This window comes from Pinus tabuliformis, chromosome 8 (genome assembly GCF_031772625.1).
Source record: "Pinus tabuliformis cultivar Carrire ecotype Pingquan chromosome 8, CPIR1, whole genome shotgun sequence".
Lineage (NCBI taxonomy): Eukaryota > Viridiplantae > Streptophyta > Pinopsida > Pinales > Pinaceae > Pinus > Pinus tabuliformis.
In genome coordinates, this window is record NC_142294.1 from 856,187,178 (window position 1) to 856,208,619 (window position 21,442).

Consider the following 21,442-nt stretch of genomic DNA (forward strand, 5'->3'; position numbering starts at 1 on the left):
GGAAAAAGAGATGGCTTATCAAGATAAATTCCCCTATGGAATTATCCCTAGGAGATTTCATTCAAATACATGGCACAAACACTGAGAGATGCTATATAGAAACAATAATTCCACAAGTTTGCAATCATGCAATGCAACAATTAGCCCTATTATAGTGAAATTCCATTCAATGCATATGACAAAAGTAAAACAAGAATAGCATTAAAAGTGTGTACTTACATGTAATAGAACATATCCAACCATCAATAATTTGACAATAAAGAAGCTCCAAGATAAAAATACTCCAATCCAAACATCAAAATTCATCCATGCTCCAATTCTTCATCCCATAAAAAGTGCGAAATTCTCTAAAGAGAAGAGAGATCCAATCCAAAGTGATGATGAGAAAATGAACTCATCTCACTTGTATTTATACACTAATTAGGAGTTCGAATTAGTCTCTTAGGCCTACATAAGCCCCAAAAATAAAATAATGTGCTAATAACCTAACTTTTGGTGACAGCACACCAAACTAACTCATAAATGAAATAATAAGCCTCTTAAGAGGTCAAATAATAAATAATACATGTCGTCGGGCCCTCCAAGAAGCTTGATGAGGTCCATAGGTGCCATAATGAAGAATAGGACCCTCAAAAGTGATGGACAAAGGGTTGGCCCCTTGTTCTCCAAACAATAAACCTATGGTGCTCCCAGTGGATGTGGGGGCACAATAATAACTTCATCGGTCTCCAAATGAGTTGAAGATGCCTATAGATCATCTGTAAGGGCTCCAATGATGATGTAGGTGATGCCACATCACGCTGCAAGTCTTGGGTCAGCTGCCAAGTGCATGGTACATCTGTGAGGCTGGCTGGGCAAAGGTGAACCAGGTGCATCTTCCTCATCCAATAGGTGAATCTCGAGCAATCCCTGAACATCCTCGGGGATCCATGGAGTGTTGTCTACTGTTGTGGATGCCCATGGCTCTCAACGCACACCTTAGATGTGCCAATGTAGCCCTTTGTAGGGTTAGGACCCCGTATTAGGAGACCAAACCCAAGATGGAGACCACTTGCAATTTTGCATAAGATCCAATGCGTCCCCTAACCTTCCAGTACAACAAGTCATCAAGGAAATCGAGTAAAAGAACTTACACACCATGGACCACAAGTGGGGACTTCATAATGGCCTGCCCTTCCATAATGGGCTTTGGCATGTGCTAATGTCTCCAAACTCCAAACTGGGTCGTTGATTCTCAACTGGAGGATTATAAGAAGGACATTGATGGGAATTTGGAAAATACACCAGAGTCAAATTTTCAGTGACCTGAGTAAGTTCAATTTTCTCACAGGTTGAAGTTTAGCAAGAGAAAATCGAATCAGAGGGAGAGTTGTAGGATAGGAGAGAGAGAGGGTATCAACATCAGTCTGGAGGTCAGGAGCAAAAGACACAGAGCAGAAGCTGTGACGCAAAGGACAACACAGAGGCTGTGTGATGCTAGGATAGTGTAGTTCTCACGCAGTAAGATGCAGAGGGGACTGCAAGTCCTCTCCTGGATCAGAAACTCGTTGAAAAGTGTCTGTAAAAATTCTCACAAAGAATCCTCTTCTATTTCGCTGGTTGTATCTTGTACATGAGATTTTTGCTGAAGAATAATAAAGAAACCCTCATCTGCTGCACCGATTTTCTCGCTTTGGGTTTTCTTCGAGGACATTTGTCCATAAATAACTATGTCATGGTGTTGTATCTTTTCTTGTTTAGTTTCTTGTTTCAGCTTATTATTTTTTAAATAGTGAATGTTGCAGTTGTATTTACTTTGATATTTACCGTAGAACACAGTAAATATATCGTTTAACAAGTAGGAGAAGTAATATCAATTGCTGCAGTAGGGATGTCGGGTTAAAGAATTTTTACATGGTATCAAAGCTAGCATGTGAAGCAAGAAGAACGAAGCCGGAATACCCAACGCTAAAGGAAGAAGGGAATTCAAAATTCCTGCAGAGGCAGCAATTCGAATCCCTAGAGGGTTTGCACAGTTCAGGCCGGAGGGCTAGATTTTTCAAGGGAAATCTCTCTCTAAGTGAGTCGACAGAGAGGTAAAATTCCAAAGTGAGATTTGTCAGTGGCAGAGGGAGTAGCGCAGCAGAAGCCTCAGCAAAAAGGTTTTTCTAGTGGGACGCAATTTTCTGCAGGCAGTTTCTACGGTAGGATAGTTTTAGAGATCGTTAGCACAAAGATGGAAACTCAAGATGTCTCTGAATTATCTTCCAAATTAGAAGAAGAATTTGCATGCTTAGCAAGTTCAGCTTTAGCAAATGTTTGGTACATTGATAGTGGGGCTTCAGCCCCTATGACTGGAGTGCGAGAATATTTCTCGAGCTATCAAGAAGAACAAATGCATTTCCAGATTACTATGGGAAATAAAACGTAGTGTACTCCAGTAGGGAGAGGCACCATAGCATTTCAGACAGAAGCAGGAACCAACATCCAAGCCACCAATGTTCTGCATGTGCCCGGGTTAAGAATGAATCTGATTTTAGTGTCCTAGTTACAGGACAAGGGATACGATGTATACTTCATTGGAAAGAAAGTATATGTCAAACATCCAAACTGGAAGAAGAAGATACAAATTGGAGCTCGAAGCAACAAACTATATAGGTTGCAGCTCGAGTCTCCAATGGCATTGATAGACAACAGTCATAATAGTGAAAAGGAACTGAATGAATTATGGCACAGGCGAATGGGACACTTACACCATGGAGCACTGAGGATGCTCAGAGAAAGTATTACAGGAGTTCTAGTCCTTAGTATTAAGCATGATGATTTATGCAGAGGATGTGTACTAGGAAGTACACTAAAGCAACTTTTTCCAGAAGCAACACTAGAGCAAAATGTGTATTGGGATTAATACATTAGATATATGTGGTCCAATGTCCACAAGAGCTCTTAGTGATGGTGAATACTTCATCACCTTTATTGATGATCACTCTAGAAAAACCTGAATCTATTTCTTAAAGACCAAGGATGAGGTCTTTAATCAATTCAGAGAATTTAAGGCTCTCGTTGAAAACATGACAAAGAAAAAGATAAAGGTATTGCGTTCAGATAATGGTGGAGAAAATACGGACAAAGACTTCACAAATTTCTATGCAAAGGAGGGCATCAAAAGAGAATGGACAACTCCATATAATTTGGAGCAGAACGGAGTAGCAGAGCGGAAAAATAGAACTATTGTTGGGGCAACAAAAACGATGTTGTATGATTAGGACTTGCCTAGATTCTTATGGGCAGAGAATTGCAACACAACAATATATATCCAGAATAGAACTCCTCACAAAGCGTTGGGGAAGAGAACGCTCGAAAGTGTCTTCACTGGGAAGAAACCGGAAATAAGTCATCTCACGATATTTGGAAGCATGGCATATTGTCACATTCTAGACAAAAAAACGCAGAAAACTGGATCGGAATGCGGAAAAGGGGTACCTTGTAAGATTAGCGAGACCTCAACGGCATACAGAATCTATATTCCTAGGAGCAGGAAGATTGTAGTGAAACGGGATGCGAAGTTCATGGAGGATAGAGCTTTCAAGAAATCTCAAGAGATGCTAGCAGAAGGTCAGTCAGTAGATGTTCCATTAGTCCAGCAGCAGCAGGGGCAGCAAGGAGGACAAGTAGGAGGACAGACACCTAGATCGAGTACAGTGACCAGTACCAGCATTTCCTTAGAGGAAGGAAATCCAAGTAGCTCTTAGCAGATGGAACAACAGGACCAAGAGGAGGAGTTGATTGAGCCTCCCACCACTAGTGGTAGAACCAGCAGGGAAGTACAGCAGACGCTAAGGGATGCAGAGGAGTTTGTTGGAGCTCCTAGAACTGAGAAGAGGCAGCGTAGACAGCCTGACAGATACCAGGCCTTGGTAGCACAGGTTGAAGAACCCTCTAGCTTTCAGGAAGTCGTTCAACACCAAGTTTGGGTGGATGCCATGGTAGAAGAGTATAGTTCTATCATGACGAATGATGTCTGGGAAGTAGTACCTAGACCAGAGGATAGATCAGTTGTAGGATCAAGGTGGATCTACAAGATCAAGTATGTTGCAGATGGCAGTATAGAGAAGTACAAGGCTAGGTTCATGGCAAAAAGGTACACACAGAAAGAAGGAATAGATTATGAAGAGACCTTTTCCCCAGTAGCCTGGTATACCTCTATCAGATCCGGTATATCCCTAGCAGCTCAAATGGGATGGGAGATTCACCAGATGGATGTCAAGACAACATTTCTTAACGGGGTGATAGAAGAAGAGGTGTATATAGAACAGCCTGAAGGCTTCGAGACACGTGAAAAGAGAACTCATGCATGCAGATTAAAGAAAGTTTTGTATGTGCTCAAGCAGACACCCAAAGCACGATATGGTCGGATTGATAGTTACATGCAGCAGTTGGGATTCGTCAAGAGTGATGTTGATCCCAATCTCTACTATTTAATGGTAGAGAATGAGCCACTTATTCTAGTATTATATGTGGATGACTTGTTTTTAACACGGTCATCTAGGCTCATACAGGACTGCAAGAATAATCTTGAAGCAGAATTCGACATGAAGGATATGGGTTTGATGCATTATTTTCTAGGGTTGGAAGTTTGGCAGAAGAATGCGGAGATCTTCCTTGGGCAAGGAAGATATGCTACAGAAATTCTGAAGATATTTAGAATGCAGGATTGTCGGCTCATGGCTACTCCCATGATCACCAACTGGAAGAAAATAGATGCATCAAGAGACAAGGAGGTGGACCCCACCTTGGACAAACAACTCATTGGGTCGCTCATATATCTGGTCAACACTAGGCCAAACATTTGTTACGTTGTCAACACCCTCAGTCAGTTCATGGTGGAACCAAAGAGGGTGCATTAGGCAGCAACTAGGCACATTCTAAGGTATGTGCGTGGTACAGTCGGATATGGGTTGAAATATTCCAAAGGGGATGACTTCAAATTGAATGGATTCACACATGCAGATTGGGCAAGTAGTTTAGTAAACCGGAAAGGTGCTTCTAGGTATTGCTTCAGTGTTGGATCAGGAATGATCTCTTGGTGCAGCAGGAAGCAGAAGTCGATAGCTCTGAGCTCAGCAGAAGCTGAATATATGGCAGCCAGAACAGCTATGTGCGAAGCTATATGGCTTAGAAAACTGCTCGTGAGTTTATTCAAAAAAAGGATGGAAGCGACCAAGATTTACTGTGATAATCAGAGTTGTATCAAACTCTCGGAGAATCCAGTGTTTCATGATCGGTCGAAACACATTGATATCAGATGTCACTTTATCAGAGACTGTGTTCAGCATGGGGCAGTACAGTTGCAGTATGTTCCCACAGGAGATCATGTAGCAGACGTACTCACAAAGGCTATAGGAAGAGCAAAGTTCATTCAGTTCAGGGAGCAGATAGGTATGGTAGAGAATTTGTTTCAGTAGCAGAAACAAGTGATTTTTCAGGTACAGTGACAGGGAATGAGAGGGAGTTTCAATACAGATGTAGTGTCGGAAATGGTAGGGTCAACAACAATACAGATGCAGCATTTGCGCAGTAATTGGTGGGCAGTGATGTCAGACATCAGCAACGTAGAGGGAGATGTTACAAAACAAGGTGATGTTTCAGTAGGTTGCATTGCTGCAGCACATTCCTCGCTAAGAGGGATTGATGATTTTTGGTAGCATCGGATGTGCTCTAAGTCTCAAATTTTGCAGGGAGGCTTAGACACATGTATTCCACAATACCCAGAAATCGTTTTGGGAAATTCCACCCGGAGACAGTTTTATTAAAATAATTAATTATTTTTAATCAGACCCTAAGTTTAAACTTGGGAAATTAAAATAATTAATGGGTATTAATCTAAATTGTGGGTGTAACTTCTAGAAGAAGACGAAGATCAAGTCCAAATGATTTGAGCCACTGATTAGAATCTAATCTGGGCCATTGGTTCTCAACTGGAGGATTATAAGAAGGACACTGATAGGCATTTGGAAAATACACCAGAGGCAGATACTGGGTTACCCAAGTAAGTTCAATTTTCTCACTGGTCGAGGTTTGGCAAGAAAATCGAATCAGAGGGAGAGTTGCAAGTGAGAAGGAGAGAGAGAGGGTATCAGCATCAGTTTGGAGGTTAGGAGCAGAAGACGCAGAGCAGAAGGAGGACAATGCAGAGGTTGTGACACAGAGGACAACGAAGAGGCAGTTTGACGCTAGGATAGCGTAGTTCTCACACAATAAGACGCAGAGGGAACTGCAGGTCCTCTCCTGGATCAAAAACTCATCGAGAAGTGTCTGTAAAAATTCTCGCAGAGAATCCTCTTCTATTCTACTGGTTGTATCTTGTACATGAGATTTTTGCTGAAGAATAATAAAGAAACCCTCATCTGTTGCATCAGTTTTCCTGCATTGGGTTTTTCGAAGACATTTGTCCAAAAATAACTGTCATTGTGTTGTATCTTTTCTTGTTCAGTTTCTTGTTTCAGCTATTATTTTTTAAATAGTGAATGTTGAAGTTGTATTTACTTTGATATTTACCATAGAACACAGTAAATAACTTGTATGGTTTAACAAGTAGGAGAAGTAATATCAATTGCTGCAGTAGGGATTTTGGGTTTAGGAATTTTCACACATGGTTCCCCTTTCTCATCCCCTACTTCATTCACCTATCTATCACATGCCACCACCTTTCGAAGGATGTACCTTGAACATATTATCCCCTTTAGAAGTAGAAACCACCTAATAGGATACTTGGTTAACCCCATTTGGAGTTTAGGAGACATTGGCACATCCCGAAGCTCATTATGGAAGGGCAAGCCATTATGAAGTCCCCACCTGTGGTCCACGGTTGGTATGCTCATTTACTCGATTTCTCTAATGACTTGTTGTACTGGAAGGTTAGGGAACGCATTGGATCTTATGTAGGATTGCAGATGGTCTCCATCTTGGGTTTGGTCTCCCTATACGGGGACCTAATCCTCCAGAGGACTACATTGGCACATGTAGGGTGTGTGTTGAGAGCCATGGACCTCCATAGTAGTAGACAACACTCCATTGATCCCCGAGGATGTTTAGAGATGCTTGAGACTCACCTATTGGATGAGGAAGGTGCACTTGGTTCACCTTTACCCAACCGACCCCACAAATGTACCATGCACTTGGCAACTGACCTAGGACTTGTAGGATGATGTGGCATCCCATACACTGTCATCAGAGCCCTTGCAGATGATCTACAAGCATCTTCAACTCATTTGGAGACCCATAAGGTTACTATTATGCCTCCACACCCATTGGGAGCACCACAGGTTTATTGTTGGAGAGAACAGGGGGCCAACCCCTTGTCCATCACTTTTGACGGTCCTATTCTTCATTATGGCACCTATGGACCTCATCAAGCTTGTTGGAGAGCCCTACGACATGTATTATTCACCATCTAACCTCTTAAGAGGCTTATTATTTCATTTGTGAGCTAGTTTGATGGGCTTGTCACCAAAAGTTAGATTATTAGCACATTATTTTATTTTTGGGGTTTATGTAGTCCAAGGAGACTAATTCAAACTCCTCATTAGTGTATAAATACAAGTGAAATGAATTCATTTGCTGATCATCGCTTTGGATTGGATCTCTTCTCTCTCTTGAGAATTTCACACCTTTTCTTGGAGGATGAATTGGAGCTTTATGGATGAATTTTGATGTTTGGATTTGGTTTATCTTGTCTTGGAGCTTTTCTATTGTCAAATTGTGGATGGTTGGATATGTTCTATTACATGTAAGTACATGCTTTTAATGTTATTCTTGTTTTACTTTGTCATATAGATTGGATTGAGATTTTCGCTATTTTTAGGGCTAATTGTTGCATGCATTTACTGCTTAAATTATGGAATTTTGTCTCTATATAGCATCTCTCAATGTATGGGCCATGTAATTTGAATGAAATTTCCTAGGGATAATCCTATCAACGAATTCATCTTGATAATCCATCTCCTTTTGCATGTCTAAGTATAAAAGCTATAAGGTTGCTTCCCTTTGCCCTAAAAGGCTAGCGAGGTAGTCTTAAGGCCTCCTTGACTAAGAAATGAAGTCCTCATTCATATTTATCATAGACTCCATTATCTCGAGACAAAGGCACTGATGTACCAAGAGGTGGTCACCCTAAATCAATTCTTTTTCACCTTTTCCTAGGTCTAGCCAGGTTGGGTCACCTAGGGCATCATTGTCCTAACAAAATAGCCCTCAAAAAAATTTGATCTCCTAGTATCCCCTGCGTTGGAGTCTCCTCAAGGCCTCCTCCAATTTTTAAGCCATTCTGATGGTGGAGTTGTGAGAAAAGCTAAGCCCTAGCTCTGAGATCAAATTTTGCCCTGGTATCCCCAAGGTTGGTGCCTCATAGGATCAAATCAACACCTTTAAGTGAAAATCCTTTTTTTGATCCTTCCCCCCTTCTTGTCTGGGTTAAGAATATTGTTGGTTGTTAAATTCTTACCTCCTAACCTAGGTTGGGTCCCCTTGGTGTCGTGTGGTCCCATTCCTTTGAAAAGACAATTCTTCAAGAACCATCCGAGATACCAATTTCAATAAGGATTTTATGGATTAGGAAACTCTTTCACAAGTCATATTCCCTAAGCCTAACCCTCAAATCCTCCCATCCTTCTCCTAGAAGACATCGTACCTTGCTTAGAAAGCAAACAAGCTCCATTCTTGACCTTCTTCTGGAAAGGGATTATTTGTGTCACTTTATGTCCACTAGTTGATTTATCCTTCATTTGTGACTCCATACATACTAGGTCTCCTCCCATCGGTGAAAGTCTGTAAAGAGTAGGGAGTCTTAGCTAAGGTGACAATGGGCTAAGCCTCCATTATTGCCCTTTGATCTAACAGTTGCCCTTTAGGAGTCCCTTTTATGCACCCTGCTAGTTTGAGCAATAACAAACCCAGTGGAGGAATGTGGACCCAAGTGGCAGAAATGATGAATGGAGTAATAATGAGAAGAAAGGGGGTAATATATGCGGATGAGGGAGCGGGACCACACAACCAAAATCAGGGTTTCCCGTGAAATACCATCCCTAAAGCCAAATGATTAGTAAAAGGGATCCAACGAGACTAGAATCCAAGGTTAATATCTAAAAGGGGTGTAGGGGACAAGAGCACAGACCTAGCCCATTCTTTCTGCTGAATCCCCCCATTAATCCATGCCCAGAAGTGTCCATGATAAAAAAACTACAATACTCAATTACCAAATGACAAGGCATACCTTTAGGTTCGGGAGGCCCACCTTCAAACAGGCGATCATGGCAGATGGGTGAGGGACCAAATGGCTGGCTCAGGTGGCGGAGAAATGGCACAATGACCTAGTTGGTGGCTGCAAGGCGTTGCTGGATGCCGATTAAGCACCATCTTGGAGAAAAAAATCTCCTAGGGATATTACCCACAAAATGGTGGGTAACAGACCCAGTGGACACATGTGGACCCAGATGGGGAAATAGGTGAATAGGGCTAAAATGAGTGGGAGGGAGTGATGTACATGGTGTCGGGAAGCGAGACCATACAACCAAAATTGGGATTTCCCATGTAGTGCCAACCCTAAAGCTAATGGTTGGTAAAGGAGATCCCACAGGACTAGGATACAAGGCTATCCATGAAATCGGGCACTATAGACAAGAGTACAAACCTAGCCCACTCTTTCTGCCAGATCCCCCCACCAATCCATGCCCCAAAGTGCCCATGACAAGTAAGGAAAATTACTCAACTATACTAATGAAAAGTCATACCTTCGTGTTGGAAAATGTAACTATGTTTGGTCGTCAATAATGTACTTGTCAAAAGAATAAAGAAAAGAATTATTATTATTATTGACTTATTAAAGCATGGGTTTCATGCTTGGGTCACCATGTTTTAGGTCAAAGTCCCCATTGAGGACTTCCAAGATTTATTTTGGGTCTATAGAATTATTGTACATTTAAAGAGACCCTTCTTGGGTTTTTGAATCATGTAAATCGGTTATGAATTATGAAACCTCCACACCATGTCGGCCTAAGGGCCCATTCGACCTCACAAGAAGCCTATAAAAGGAAGACAACGAATTCATTTGGAGCATCACTTCTCATTCTCTCTCTTCTGGGCAGAAATGCGAAAATATGTTTGTCGGGTAGAAATGCGAAGTAGGAAGTTGGGAAAGTCTATTGCCGGGAAGTCGAAGTGAATGTGAGTTTGGGGGAGTCTAAGGAGTCAAGGAAAATCGAAATTTCGGTGGTGGTCTTTCTGTTTCGTGTTCTGGATTGGGAGAACAAAGTCTCCCAAGTTGAAATGTTTCTTGAAGCCGTGAGCTGCCGCAAGTTGCTACATAGTCGAAGTTGCTAGAAAGCGATCAATCTTCTGGAGGCTTACACTATTGTAGTGAACCTTCTTATGACTTACACTATTAAGTCATTTGCTTTACATAACTTGTTTTATATGTCTTAGAATTTATAGGCTTTTAACATATTTTGGAAAAGACATTTTTGTATTGTTTTAAGTTTGTAGGTTTCCCTCAAGCTTTGGAGAGAGCTCCCAACTACTCTCAAAGATAAGTATTTCATGTCATTTCAGTTTTGGGTTCATGTACTCATTTAGTTTTGATCATATTAAATACTAATCACCTTTCTCCCTTTGTTGTCTTGACTAGGGAAAAACATCTGAAAGGAGGATCTCTCAAGACAAGGTTGGTCAAGAAACTAAGGTATGCTTTGAATACATTGATTTGATGATCTATTACTAATCTTGTTATGACTAGCTGTATTGAACTTTGTGATTCTTGTTTGGGTGATTCATCTCTTGATAAATCTACCCACCCCACTCATATTCTTGATTGACTATGTAGAACCTTAGAAAGGTTCTGGAAAAACCCTAACTGAAGGGTATGCTATTGTGAATGTCTAAAATCCTATGTTGATTAGGGTGATTGTGAAATGCTAGTTGAAGTTTTATTGATGATTTTATGTTTGGGATTTTGGTATAATCAGGAAATCCTAACTTGTTAGGATTGAGTGATAAGGTCTAAAATCCCGGAACCTTTGAAGTTTTGGTATTATTGGGTTTGCTATGTTTCTACATTGGAACCCTAGTTCATTGGGGTTTGGTGGAATGTATGTTTCTACATCGGAACCCTAGCTCATTAGGGTTTGGTGGAATGTTTAAGCAAGACCCTTACATTGTCTTAAAAATTCTTCTTTGTGGTATGAGTGTATTTGTCTGATCAAACCCTAGTGTAATCAAATGATTGTTTGTCTAACTCTTATTTGATATTGTTATGAAGTTGAGTTTGACTAACACATGATATGAAATGTATTTGCATGATGATGAAATCTAGGCATATATAGATATCACCTTTTGGTTGAAGTCCTAGGTTGGTCTAGGACAAGATGTATTAATATTGTTGGACATATGGTATGCTTATGTATGGTTATGCATTCCTAGATATGTGTTGACCTAGTCATTGATGGTCATAAACCTTGTCTGAGATTCTAGGATGTTGATGTTTGGAAATCTAGGGTGTTATAGCTAAACCCTAGTGAAGTTAAAAGTTGTTTAGTATGTGTGATATAACAATCTGAAATTTATTAGATGATTGTTGGAAAATGAAAATCTAGGGTTTGGCAGTTAAACCCTAGTAGTGACATTGTCTAGTGTGAAATATAACAATCTGAGATTTATGCATGTAATGATTGTTGAGATTGGAAATCTAAGGTTTTGGAATTAAACCTTAGTCAAAGTAAAATCTCTGGAATATGATGATTTGAGATTTGTATAAGATTGTTGAATTTGAAAATGGAATTCTAGGGTTTTGGAGTCAAACCTTAGTCGAAGTAAAAATCTCTGATGAATGTTGACTATATGATAATTTGAGATTTGTGAAGAAATTGTTGAAATTTGAATTTTCGGTTGAGTATGATGATTGCTCGGAAATCTAGGGTTTGCAACTAACCTTAGTAGTAGTTGGTCATGTTAGTGACTGATTGATGGTTGATTGAAAATCTAGGGGTTTGGAACTAACCCTAGTGAAAGCTAGTCATGTTAATGACCATGTTGTGATTGACATTGATTGATTCTTTTGAAATCTAGGATTTGTATGAATCCCTAGTGAGAAGTCTAAAACATGTATTTTTGGAAGGTTGTTAGATGTTTTGTAGATCCATATTTGTGTGAATGGTTTATAGGGTTTTCTATATGTTGTAGTAAGGTATGTCATACCTTTGGAAGACACATTGAAACCCTAGATGGAATGAGTGTTGTTATGAAGTAGTCTAGGGTGTATGACAAAGTCCCTAGCAAGATGTTGAAGAGTATATGTCTCTTGTTTTTAAGTCTGGGTATCTGATATATATATGAAATGCTTCCGTGATTCTTATATGGCTAACATCATGCTTCTATAGTTTTGGTTGTACTTGCTATCTAAGCTATGCAGGTACATAATCTTCAACTTGGTGAAGATGCTCGATGTGACAAGCAAGTTGTGCAGGTACACAATCTTCAACTTGGTGAAGATGCTCGATGTGACAAGCAAGCTATGCTGGTACACAATCTTCAACTTGGTGAAGATGTTCATTGATGTGATAAGCATGATGGGGATGATAATAACTCTGATGAAATGGTTGGAAGCCACGAAAGATTCTCCGATGTTGAAAAAGAAGTTGATCTCCCGGAGGAAGCATGAATAGAAGAGATCTCCCTAAGATTAAGAGGGAGTCTAGATAAAGAGGTGCTTCCTGGTTGAGAGGGAGTGACAGATATGGTTCTCTGCTTCATGTGTCATGCACTAGACCAGAACTAATAACCGTAAGTCTGAGTGAAGGCCATGAGCAAGATAAGGAAATTGGAGAATGCATTTTGAAGTGCTGCTGAAAGAAGAAAAGCAGGATTCGATTGAAGAAGATGTTGTTGCATATGAAGTAGGAAGAAAAATGTATGATTGAGGAATCTTTTGTCAAAGATTCGGTTGATAGTCCTACTGTGGAGAATTGAGAAGCAACATTTGTTGCCTAGAAGACCCCGAAGGTTTATATTTATATACTTGTGAAAGTATGTTATTGATTGGGGTTGTGTTTGTACAGGTGAATCTCTTGAAGGAAAGCATGCTGGTTACCAATCAATTTGATTGGGAGAGATTCGTTATTCTTGATCTGCTGGATCAAGGGGTGTTGAGGCTTTGCGAGTGAAGCATTGCCTGGGGAGACATTTGACTGACACTTTGTGTTGATGTCTAAGTCCCGGAAGTTGGAAAGGTGGCATTGGTCATTGAGCTCTGACACACACCTAGATTTTTGGGTTGTTGGTTAGCAAATAAGCCTGATGGTACCTAGAGGGGATGAAAGCTTGAGTCCACCTTAGTCCCACCTAAAAAGATTGCCCTGGTCAGGAATCTAGTCCATGGCATTGCGATGCCTAAATTGTTGAATGACTAGTTGGATAGATTTCCCTGGTCAGGAATCTAGTCCATGGCATTGCGATGCCTAAATTGTTGAATCACTGGTTGGATATATTTCCCTGGTCAAGAATCTAGTTCATGGCATTGCGGTGCCTAAAGTTCTTCATGATTCATACAGTTTGAGATCTTCCATTGTATATGTACATTATGAATACCTCCCTAGTTAAGAGGGAGTGTTGGAAAAAGTAACCATGTTCGGTCTTCAATAATGTACTTGAGTCATTATGTAAAGTACTTGTCAAAAGAATAAATAATTTATTATTATTATTATTATTATGACTTATTAAAGCATGGGTTTCATGCTTGGGTCACCATGTTTTAGGTCAAAGTCCCCATTGAGGACTTCCAAGATTTATTTTGGGTCTATAGAATTATTGTACATTTAAAGAGACCCTTCTTGGGTTTTTGAATCATGTAAATCGGTTAAGTATTGAGTCAAATATGAATTATGGAACCTCCACACCATGTCGGCCTAAGGGCCCATTCGACCTCACAAGAAGCCTATAAAAGGAAGACAATGAATTCATTTGGAGCATCACTTCTCATTCTCTCTCTTCTAGGCAGAAGTGTCAAGTAGGAAATTGGGAAAGTCTATTGTTGGGAAGCCAAAGTGAAAGCGAGTTTGGGGGAGTCTAAGGAGCAATGTTGCATGAAGCAGGGACGAAACGAGGATGTTTTTTGGAAGCGGGGATGCGGAAGTGTCATTTTCCAAAAATATAGGAAGCGAAGCATCTCGGAAGCGTCTACTATATATATATATATATATATATTGCATTTATATTAAAACAACATCCAAAATACCAAATTAGTTGTAGAAGACATGAACACATGCATATTTTTACATAAATCAAGATAGATATGGCATCCATTATACATCAATGATTAATTATTCCAGCATCAACCATCTACAATCTAGATTTCTCTTCTCTTGTCTAGCCTTTGCCTCTACTTCAATTCTATAGGGATTTTAATTAACATTGCCTAATTTTGATCAAACAGCTTAATCCAAGCCTTATAATATCGTAGAGAAAGCTTAACATGCCTGATCAATGATTTTGACTTGAGTGAAGGGTACATAATTGCTAAGGCCACGACACAGGAGTTCAACAATCAATAACACCAACATTGGGGTACATATAGGGCTTGTTGCTCTTGATTAAATGCCAATCACATGACCTCATACATGATATAATCCAATGAAACGCCACAATCTCATTTATCCTGAAAATTGTTAAGTCTACTGAATTTTGAATGGGATATGAAATTCTATTTTCTCCATATGAAGTCTGATGAGATTGAAACCACTCTCAAGCATCCTAAGTCATTTCATGGTAATGTTAAGTAAAATGATGGAAATGAAAGGTAAAGGAGAATGTCACTTTTACTTTAAGAATTTAACATTACCATTAGGGAGCATCTAAGAAGCGTCTAGGGAGCATCAAGGGGCACCTTGGGAGTATTCGGAAAGTGTAGTTCCTCACAGAACAATTCGGAATTTCCGAAACAAAAAAAAAAACCTCGCGGAACCGTCCACCTTCTCTCAGATCCGCTCGCGATCTGTGGTGGATAAATGCCTGAACCTCAACAGATCTGCACCCGATCCCTTCCAAATCCGCAGATCGGGAAATAGGAATCGCGGATCGGGCAGTAGGAGCCGTGGATAGGGCCCCCACGAATCCAATTTTGCAGGAACCGCCAAAAAAAGAAGGAACTGCCGATCCGATTTTCCGATCCGCGGTTCCGCTGAAGGATCAATGGTGGATCCGTACAGGACACAGATTTGCCTTTGGATCCTTGGGGGGACAGTTCCTGCAACACTGCTAAGGAGTTCAGGAAAATCAAAATTTTTGTGGTGGTCCCTCTTTGTTTTGTGTTCTGGATTTGGAGAACGAAGTCTCCCAAGTTGAACTACTGCTGGAAGCCATGAGCTACCTCAAGTTGCTACATAGTCGAAGTTGTTGGAAAGAGATCAACCTTCTGGAGGCCGACTTGGTCTGGAGGGAATGTCTGGTCAAGGTCTAAGGTGAAGAGTCTCAAAGAATACTATTGAAAGGAAGCATTACTTTGACTGGGTTTTCCCCTCGAGGGGGGTTTTGCCCTGGCATGTGCCTACGTCTTGTGTTCATTGTTTTATTTGCTGCAGCTTTGTGTAATTGCTTGATGAACTAAAGAAAGAAGATATAAAGAATTGTAATAACAAGCAACATCACAAGTAATTAGCAAGATCAAGAAAATCTTTACTGCCTTTCTGATTTTCCAACACTTCGGGGTCGGGAGGCCCACCTTCAAACATACCATTATAACAAATGAGCGAGGGACCACATGGCTGGCTCAGGTGGCAGAGATAATGGCACATCAAGCTATCTGGTAGCTGCAAGGGGTTGTTGGTTGCCGGTTGAGGACCATCTAGGAGAAAATTTTTATCCCATATACACTCCCCACAAGTGATGGGTAACAAGACCCATAACCTTTATCATGCTTTTCCTGGCTAAGAATCAGACAAGATTCCTCCTATAAAATCTGCATTTTATCTTGAAAGTGCCCATCGATGTACAACCTTGATTCTTCCTGCATGCCCACTGAAGTTTATCAGATTTTCTCCCTTTTGGTGACTGCAAACTTTTTCTTAAATGTCAACGGCTCACACACTTCCCTATGATTTTCCTACAACCTAAAGGCTGAACCTTTCTCCCTTACATCTTATTATAGGAAGAATTTCCCATTTATGCCTTCATGTTTTTCCTTTTTAGACTATAATGAATGTAAGCGTAGGTAAGATTATTTCTTGTCTACCTGCATTAAATTTAATAACAAAGTACATTTTCATAATTTTCGAGGAAGCAAAATTAAGGAAAAAATCTGCATTGAAAGCACATGAAAACACAAAAAGATAAACGCTTGCAAAATAGTGATTTTAACACAATGTAGGGTTTCTGTAGAAGATTATGAATTTAATTATGTTGACTAACATTTTTCTAGCTTCAGCATACTCAGCCATCTTAGTGTGTGCATCAATATCCAGCATACTCAGCCATCTTAGTGTGAGCATCAGTATTGAGCATACTCAGCATACGCAGCATCAATGGTTACAACCTAGTTGTCTTTTAATACACAAAATCATTTGTAAAAGTGGCGCTGTTCATATTTGAAATGTAATTTCATAACTGCTATGGCTGCAAAGATTTGGGAGACAAGACTTTGAAACAATGTGAAGATTTTAAATAGTATGTTATCTTATACACAATCTTAAAGGTAAAAATACCTACCAGGCTTGCTATTTCATTTGGAGAGACTTCTGGTTCACCTTCTACCACCGTCACTTGGTAATCATTCTTCCACTCAGATACAGACTTCTTGACATCCAACCCCAAGAAAGACTGGTCAATATCTTTCCCTAAAGACACCTGTAGTTGAAAACTAAACAGCATCTCAATCAACTTTCAAATACTCTAAAGATAATAAAATGCTAGAACATTTTATGTGCACTACCCAACAACGAAATTAGGCCTTGTTTTCTCACCTTCTGAGCAATGGGGTGCCCCTCCTTCCATCCATGCTTCAGAAGATAATTAGCAATTGATGCCAAGATATCAGCATGGGACTCCCAAATGTCTGTAATTTATACAAATAATAGACAACAGTGATGACAAATCAGCAACTACTTGTATTATTAGAGCATTGAAAGTTCCTATAAACATATTATGAAGTAACTAAAGCTCTGCGAAGAAAGGAGGTAATTTTTACTTTGTTAAAAACCTTAATATTCTCTGGAATAGTAGTTAGGAAACTCGCATCAATCAATGCCTACCATGTATGTTATTCTGAGGTACTAGAAAAAAGTAGTCACTATGACCACAGGCAAACTTATTGTAAGTCACTATGACAGGATCTGTGGACTTGAGTGCACAAGACACAACCATAACATTATGAAGGCGCTAATTTTTTTTTTCTCATGACACAAATGAATGTCATTTTTCAGTGCAAGCGAGAGTTTTCTACTAGCAACCATATTGTCGACCCCTTTCCATCAAGATATGGTAGTTTTTTGGTCATACAAATTTGTTTGGAAAAGGGGAAACTTGTGGGGATGTCCATGACTTGCAGATTTAGCATTTGGTTTTCATTCGGGGCATGTGTTTGCAACAGAGAGTGCATTGAGTAACCCATTCAACATCAGAGGAGAAGGCAATTAAGGATTTCTACCTGTCTTTTGGGCTTTTTTGCAATAAAGCCAAAGGCCCAAAACTTGCAGAAAATTGGTGATCAACTATAATTTTCCATAAAGCCCATGGGAGGAAAAGAAAAGAACCTAAAAATAGAAAAGAAAAGACATTTCTATTTGTAGGTTTTCAAAGATCATGGTGGGAGTAAGGTCCAATGCAAGTTTTGATGTAAATTTATGAGGGGGAATACCATTTAAAGCACCGATCACAAAAATACCCGAACATGATCACATGATGTAAAACCCTGCAAAAATGTGTAATAGACATAAGATATATTACTAAGTTCTTGTACATTGTAATATTTAATTTAATGTTATTAATGATGTTGTCAATATAATTAATAGCCAACATTTTCTAAAAATCAAGTCTACTATGTGACCATCCCTTCAATGTATATGTTATATGGTCATGAACAATGTATTCAATCATCAATCATTCATTCATTCAATATAATAAATATATCAATAGCTTTGCATCCTTGCATGTATATGTTTGCTACATGTGGTATCAGCCTTGTTACCGCTCAATCTAGAAGGGATAGGAGGAGTACCTAACGAACAACTACTAGAACAAATGGCAACAACGGGCCAATTACCCACCACTTCGTGGGTGATATCCCAAGGAGAAATTTTTCTCCATGATGAACCCTAGCCGGCAACCAGCAGCCATTTGCAGCCTCCTACTAGTTCGTTGTGTCATTTCTTTGCCACTTGAGCCAGCCATGTGGTCCCTCACCCACCTGTATTGATCGTATGTTTGAAGGTGGGCCTCCCGAATTTAAAGGTATGTCTTGTCATTTGTTAATTAAGTATTGGGTTTACTTATCATGGATACTTCTAGGTATGGATTGATGGGGGGATTTGGCAAAAAGGGTAGGCTTAGTTTGTGCTCTTGTCCCCTTGATCTCTTTTGGTTGTTACCCTTGGGTCTTAGTCATGTGGGATCTCCTTTATTGACCATTTGGTTCTAGGGTGGTACCACTTGGGAAACACCGACTTTGGGTGCGTAGTCCTGCTCCTTTACCCACATATATTTCTCCCTTTCCACTCACTATACCCCATTCATCATTTCCATTTTGGGTCCACATAGGGCCAGCCTCCCTATCCCCTTGCCCCCACCTTGGGTCAGGTCTAGAATGATGCACCAGAGGTTGAAGCAGTTAAAAGAAAAAGAAAATAAAAAAAGCATAATTGGCCACATTTAACAGGAAATTGTACCACAAAATGCAAAAGATGGTCGGGACAAAATAATTAGCACGTGGGCAAAAGCCAATACATGAGCTCTACCCCAATCCATGGTCATCACCCTGGTTCCATAGGCCCTAGATGAGCCTTCTTTATCATTCAGGAACCCATGATTGTCCCAACCCCTGGAGGGCAATGAACCGCTCTACCTACAAGGGGTAATCAATGCTATATCTTACACATCATGCTCTTGTCCTTTGAGCCTCAAGCAGTTAATTAAAGAAAATTCATAAAAGGTAAAAGGCATACAAAGAATGGTGGAAAAATCAAGGTCGAGGCACCTCATGTACCACGATTGCTCCCTCCTACACATTACATACCCAGGTGTGGGCTTCTCCTTATCTAGCTACCCCTATACCCCAATATGTGGCCTGGGATTGCCCCTCTCATTCCCTATTCCATCCCACTGATTTATCACTTGCTACCCCCATTCAAGGGATGTACCTTGGACATACTATCCCCTATAAGGGTTGAAACCACCTAATAAGGTACTTGGTTAACCCCCTTTGGAGCTTGGAGACATTAGCACATGCCAAGGCCCACTATGGAAGGGCATGCCATTATGAAGTGCCCATTTTGTTATCCATGATTTGTAAACTCTTTTACCCGATTATTTTAATGACTGGTTGTACTAAAAGCCTAGGGATGCATTGGATCTTATGCAAGATTACAAGTGGTTTCCATTTTTGTTTGGTCTCCCTATACGGGATTCTAACTCCCAGAGGTCTACATTGGCGCATATAGGGTGTGCATCGAGAGCCATTGGCCTCCACAACAGTGGACAACACTCCACGGATCTTCATCGATGCTCAGAGACTACTAGCTATACACTTTTGGGATGATGGTGATATTCTTGGTACATTATGCATAGCAGGCACCCACAAGAGCCCCACACACTTGGCAGGTGTCCCAAGACTTGTACGATGTCATGACAACATTCATTCCACCACTCAGACCCTTGAAGAGGATCTACAGGAATCTCTTATTCATATGGAGACCCATGGGGTCATTTATGTGCCCTTAGAACCACTGGGAGCACCATAGGTCTACTACTTGGAGAACAAGGGGCAATCCCATTGTCCATCATATTCTGAGGAGTTTATTCCCCAGTATGGCACTTCAAGACATTATTAGGCCTTTGGAGGGCCCCACAACATATATGTATTATTATTTGGCCCCTTATGAGGCTTATTTTTAAACTTGTGAGCTAGTTTGGTGGGCTTGTCACCAATAGGGGTTTTATTTGCACTTTATTTTATCATTAGGGGCTAATGTAGGCCCATAGGCTAATTCGATCTCGTTAGGAGGCTATATATTGATATTAGAACAGAGTGGAAAGAGTCGGGATTAAATCCCCAAAATGTGATTTTTTTGGCTAGTCGATTAAATCAACCGATTTTTTGCCGATTTTTTCCCAATTGAAAAAGTCGGGATTAAATCGGGACTTTTTCCAAAAAATCGTGAATGAGGTAGTTTCTTTAACGATTTTTATTTTTTTTTTGTTGAAAAAATCAGGATTTTATTGAAAAAGTCTGAATTTTTTAAAAAATAAATATTTTTGTATTTTTTTAATTTTGCCAACTTTTTCAAAAACCTCCCGACTTTAACGATTTTTCAATTTTTGGACCCTTGCTGATTTAATTTAGACTTCGATTTTTCCACATTGTGTTAGATACATTCATTTCGATTATCACTTGACTTGGGATCTCTCTATCTTTAGAGAATTTCGTACTTTTTCCTTGGAGGATTATTTTGGATGATGGATGAATTTTGATGTATGGATTAGGGTTATTTTTCCTGTCTTGGAGCTTTGTCTTGCAAATGAAATGTTGGTTGGATATACTCTATGACGTTGTAAGTAAATTTTAACGTTGTTATTCTTGTTGTTGCATACTGCTAAAATTAGGGCTAGTTGCTACATAATTGAAATGCGGAATTAAGCATGTTTTAGCTAATTTAATGTATGGGCCAATGTTATATGAATGAAATGTCCTAGAGATTGTTTGTCTCGATAAGATTGCATCATTTGCTTTGAAGCATAAATGCTTGAAGGTCACTTTTCTTTTCTTTCTCTCAACATTGGATGAAGCCGACTTTCCGGGCCTCCTTGATCAAGAAACCAAGTTCTTACTCATCATCATCTTTGACTACATATCCCCAAGTGAATTAGGCACTAATCCCTAAAAAGGGTGGTCACCTCCTTCACCTTTTTCACCTTTTACCACTTTTTCCTCAGTCTAGCGCTCAAAGGTCACCTAGGCCGGGAATTGACCCAAGGAAAAACTTCGATCTCCTACAGGCGAATGCGCTGGTGGGTGGTCCTCTCCCTCTCCTCCAAATTTGAGGCAATTCCAACAGTGGAATCTCTGGGAATCCGAAGCCTTAGCTCTAGGATCGAATCTTGCTTAGGCATCCCCAAGGCTAGACCTCAACAAGATCAATTCAACCTTTTGAAGTAAATATTCTTGTTTGGTCCTTTTCTTTCACCTTGTCTAGGATAGGAACATCATTGGTTG

At 40.0% G+C, this 21,442-nt stretch overlaps 1 protein-coding gene across 4 annotated transcripts in view; it reads right to left on the reverse strand.

Moving 5' to 3' along the window:
* The window catches only part of LOC149238266 (uncharacterized), a 281,970-nt gene that overhangs the window by 43,024 nt on the left and 217,504 nt on the right, over positions 1 to 21,442 (reverse strand). For 3 of the 4 annotated variants that reach the window (XR_016246367.1, XM_089372971.1, XM_089372973.1), the window contains exons 6-7: positions 16,980 to 17,071; positions 16,726 to 16,863 (exon numbers count right to left, since the gene is read on the reverse strand). Coding sequence is in view for 3 of the 4 variants with exons in the window: in XM_089372971.1 (XP_089229097.1) it covers positions 16,726 to 16,863; positions 16,980 to 17,071 (230 nt within the window). In the remaining variant the exon portion in view is untranslated. Of the gene's footprint in view, positions 1 to 15,955; positions 16,028 to 16,725; positions 16,864 to 16,979; positions 17,072 to 21,442 lie in introns of those variants that run through there. The other variant, XM_089372972.1, reaches the window with a different exon arrangement.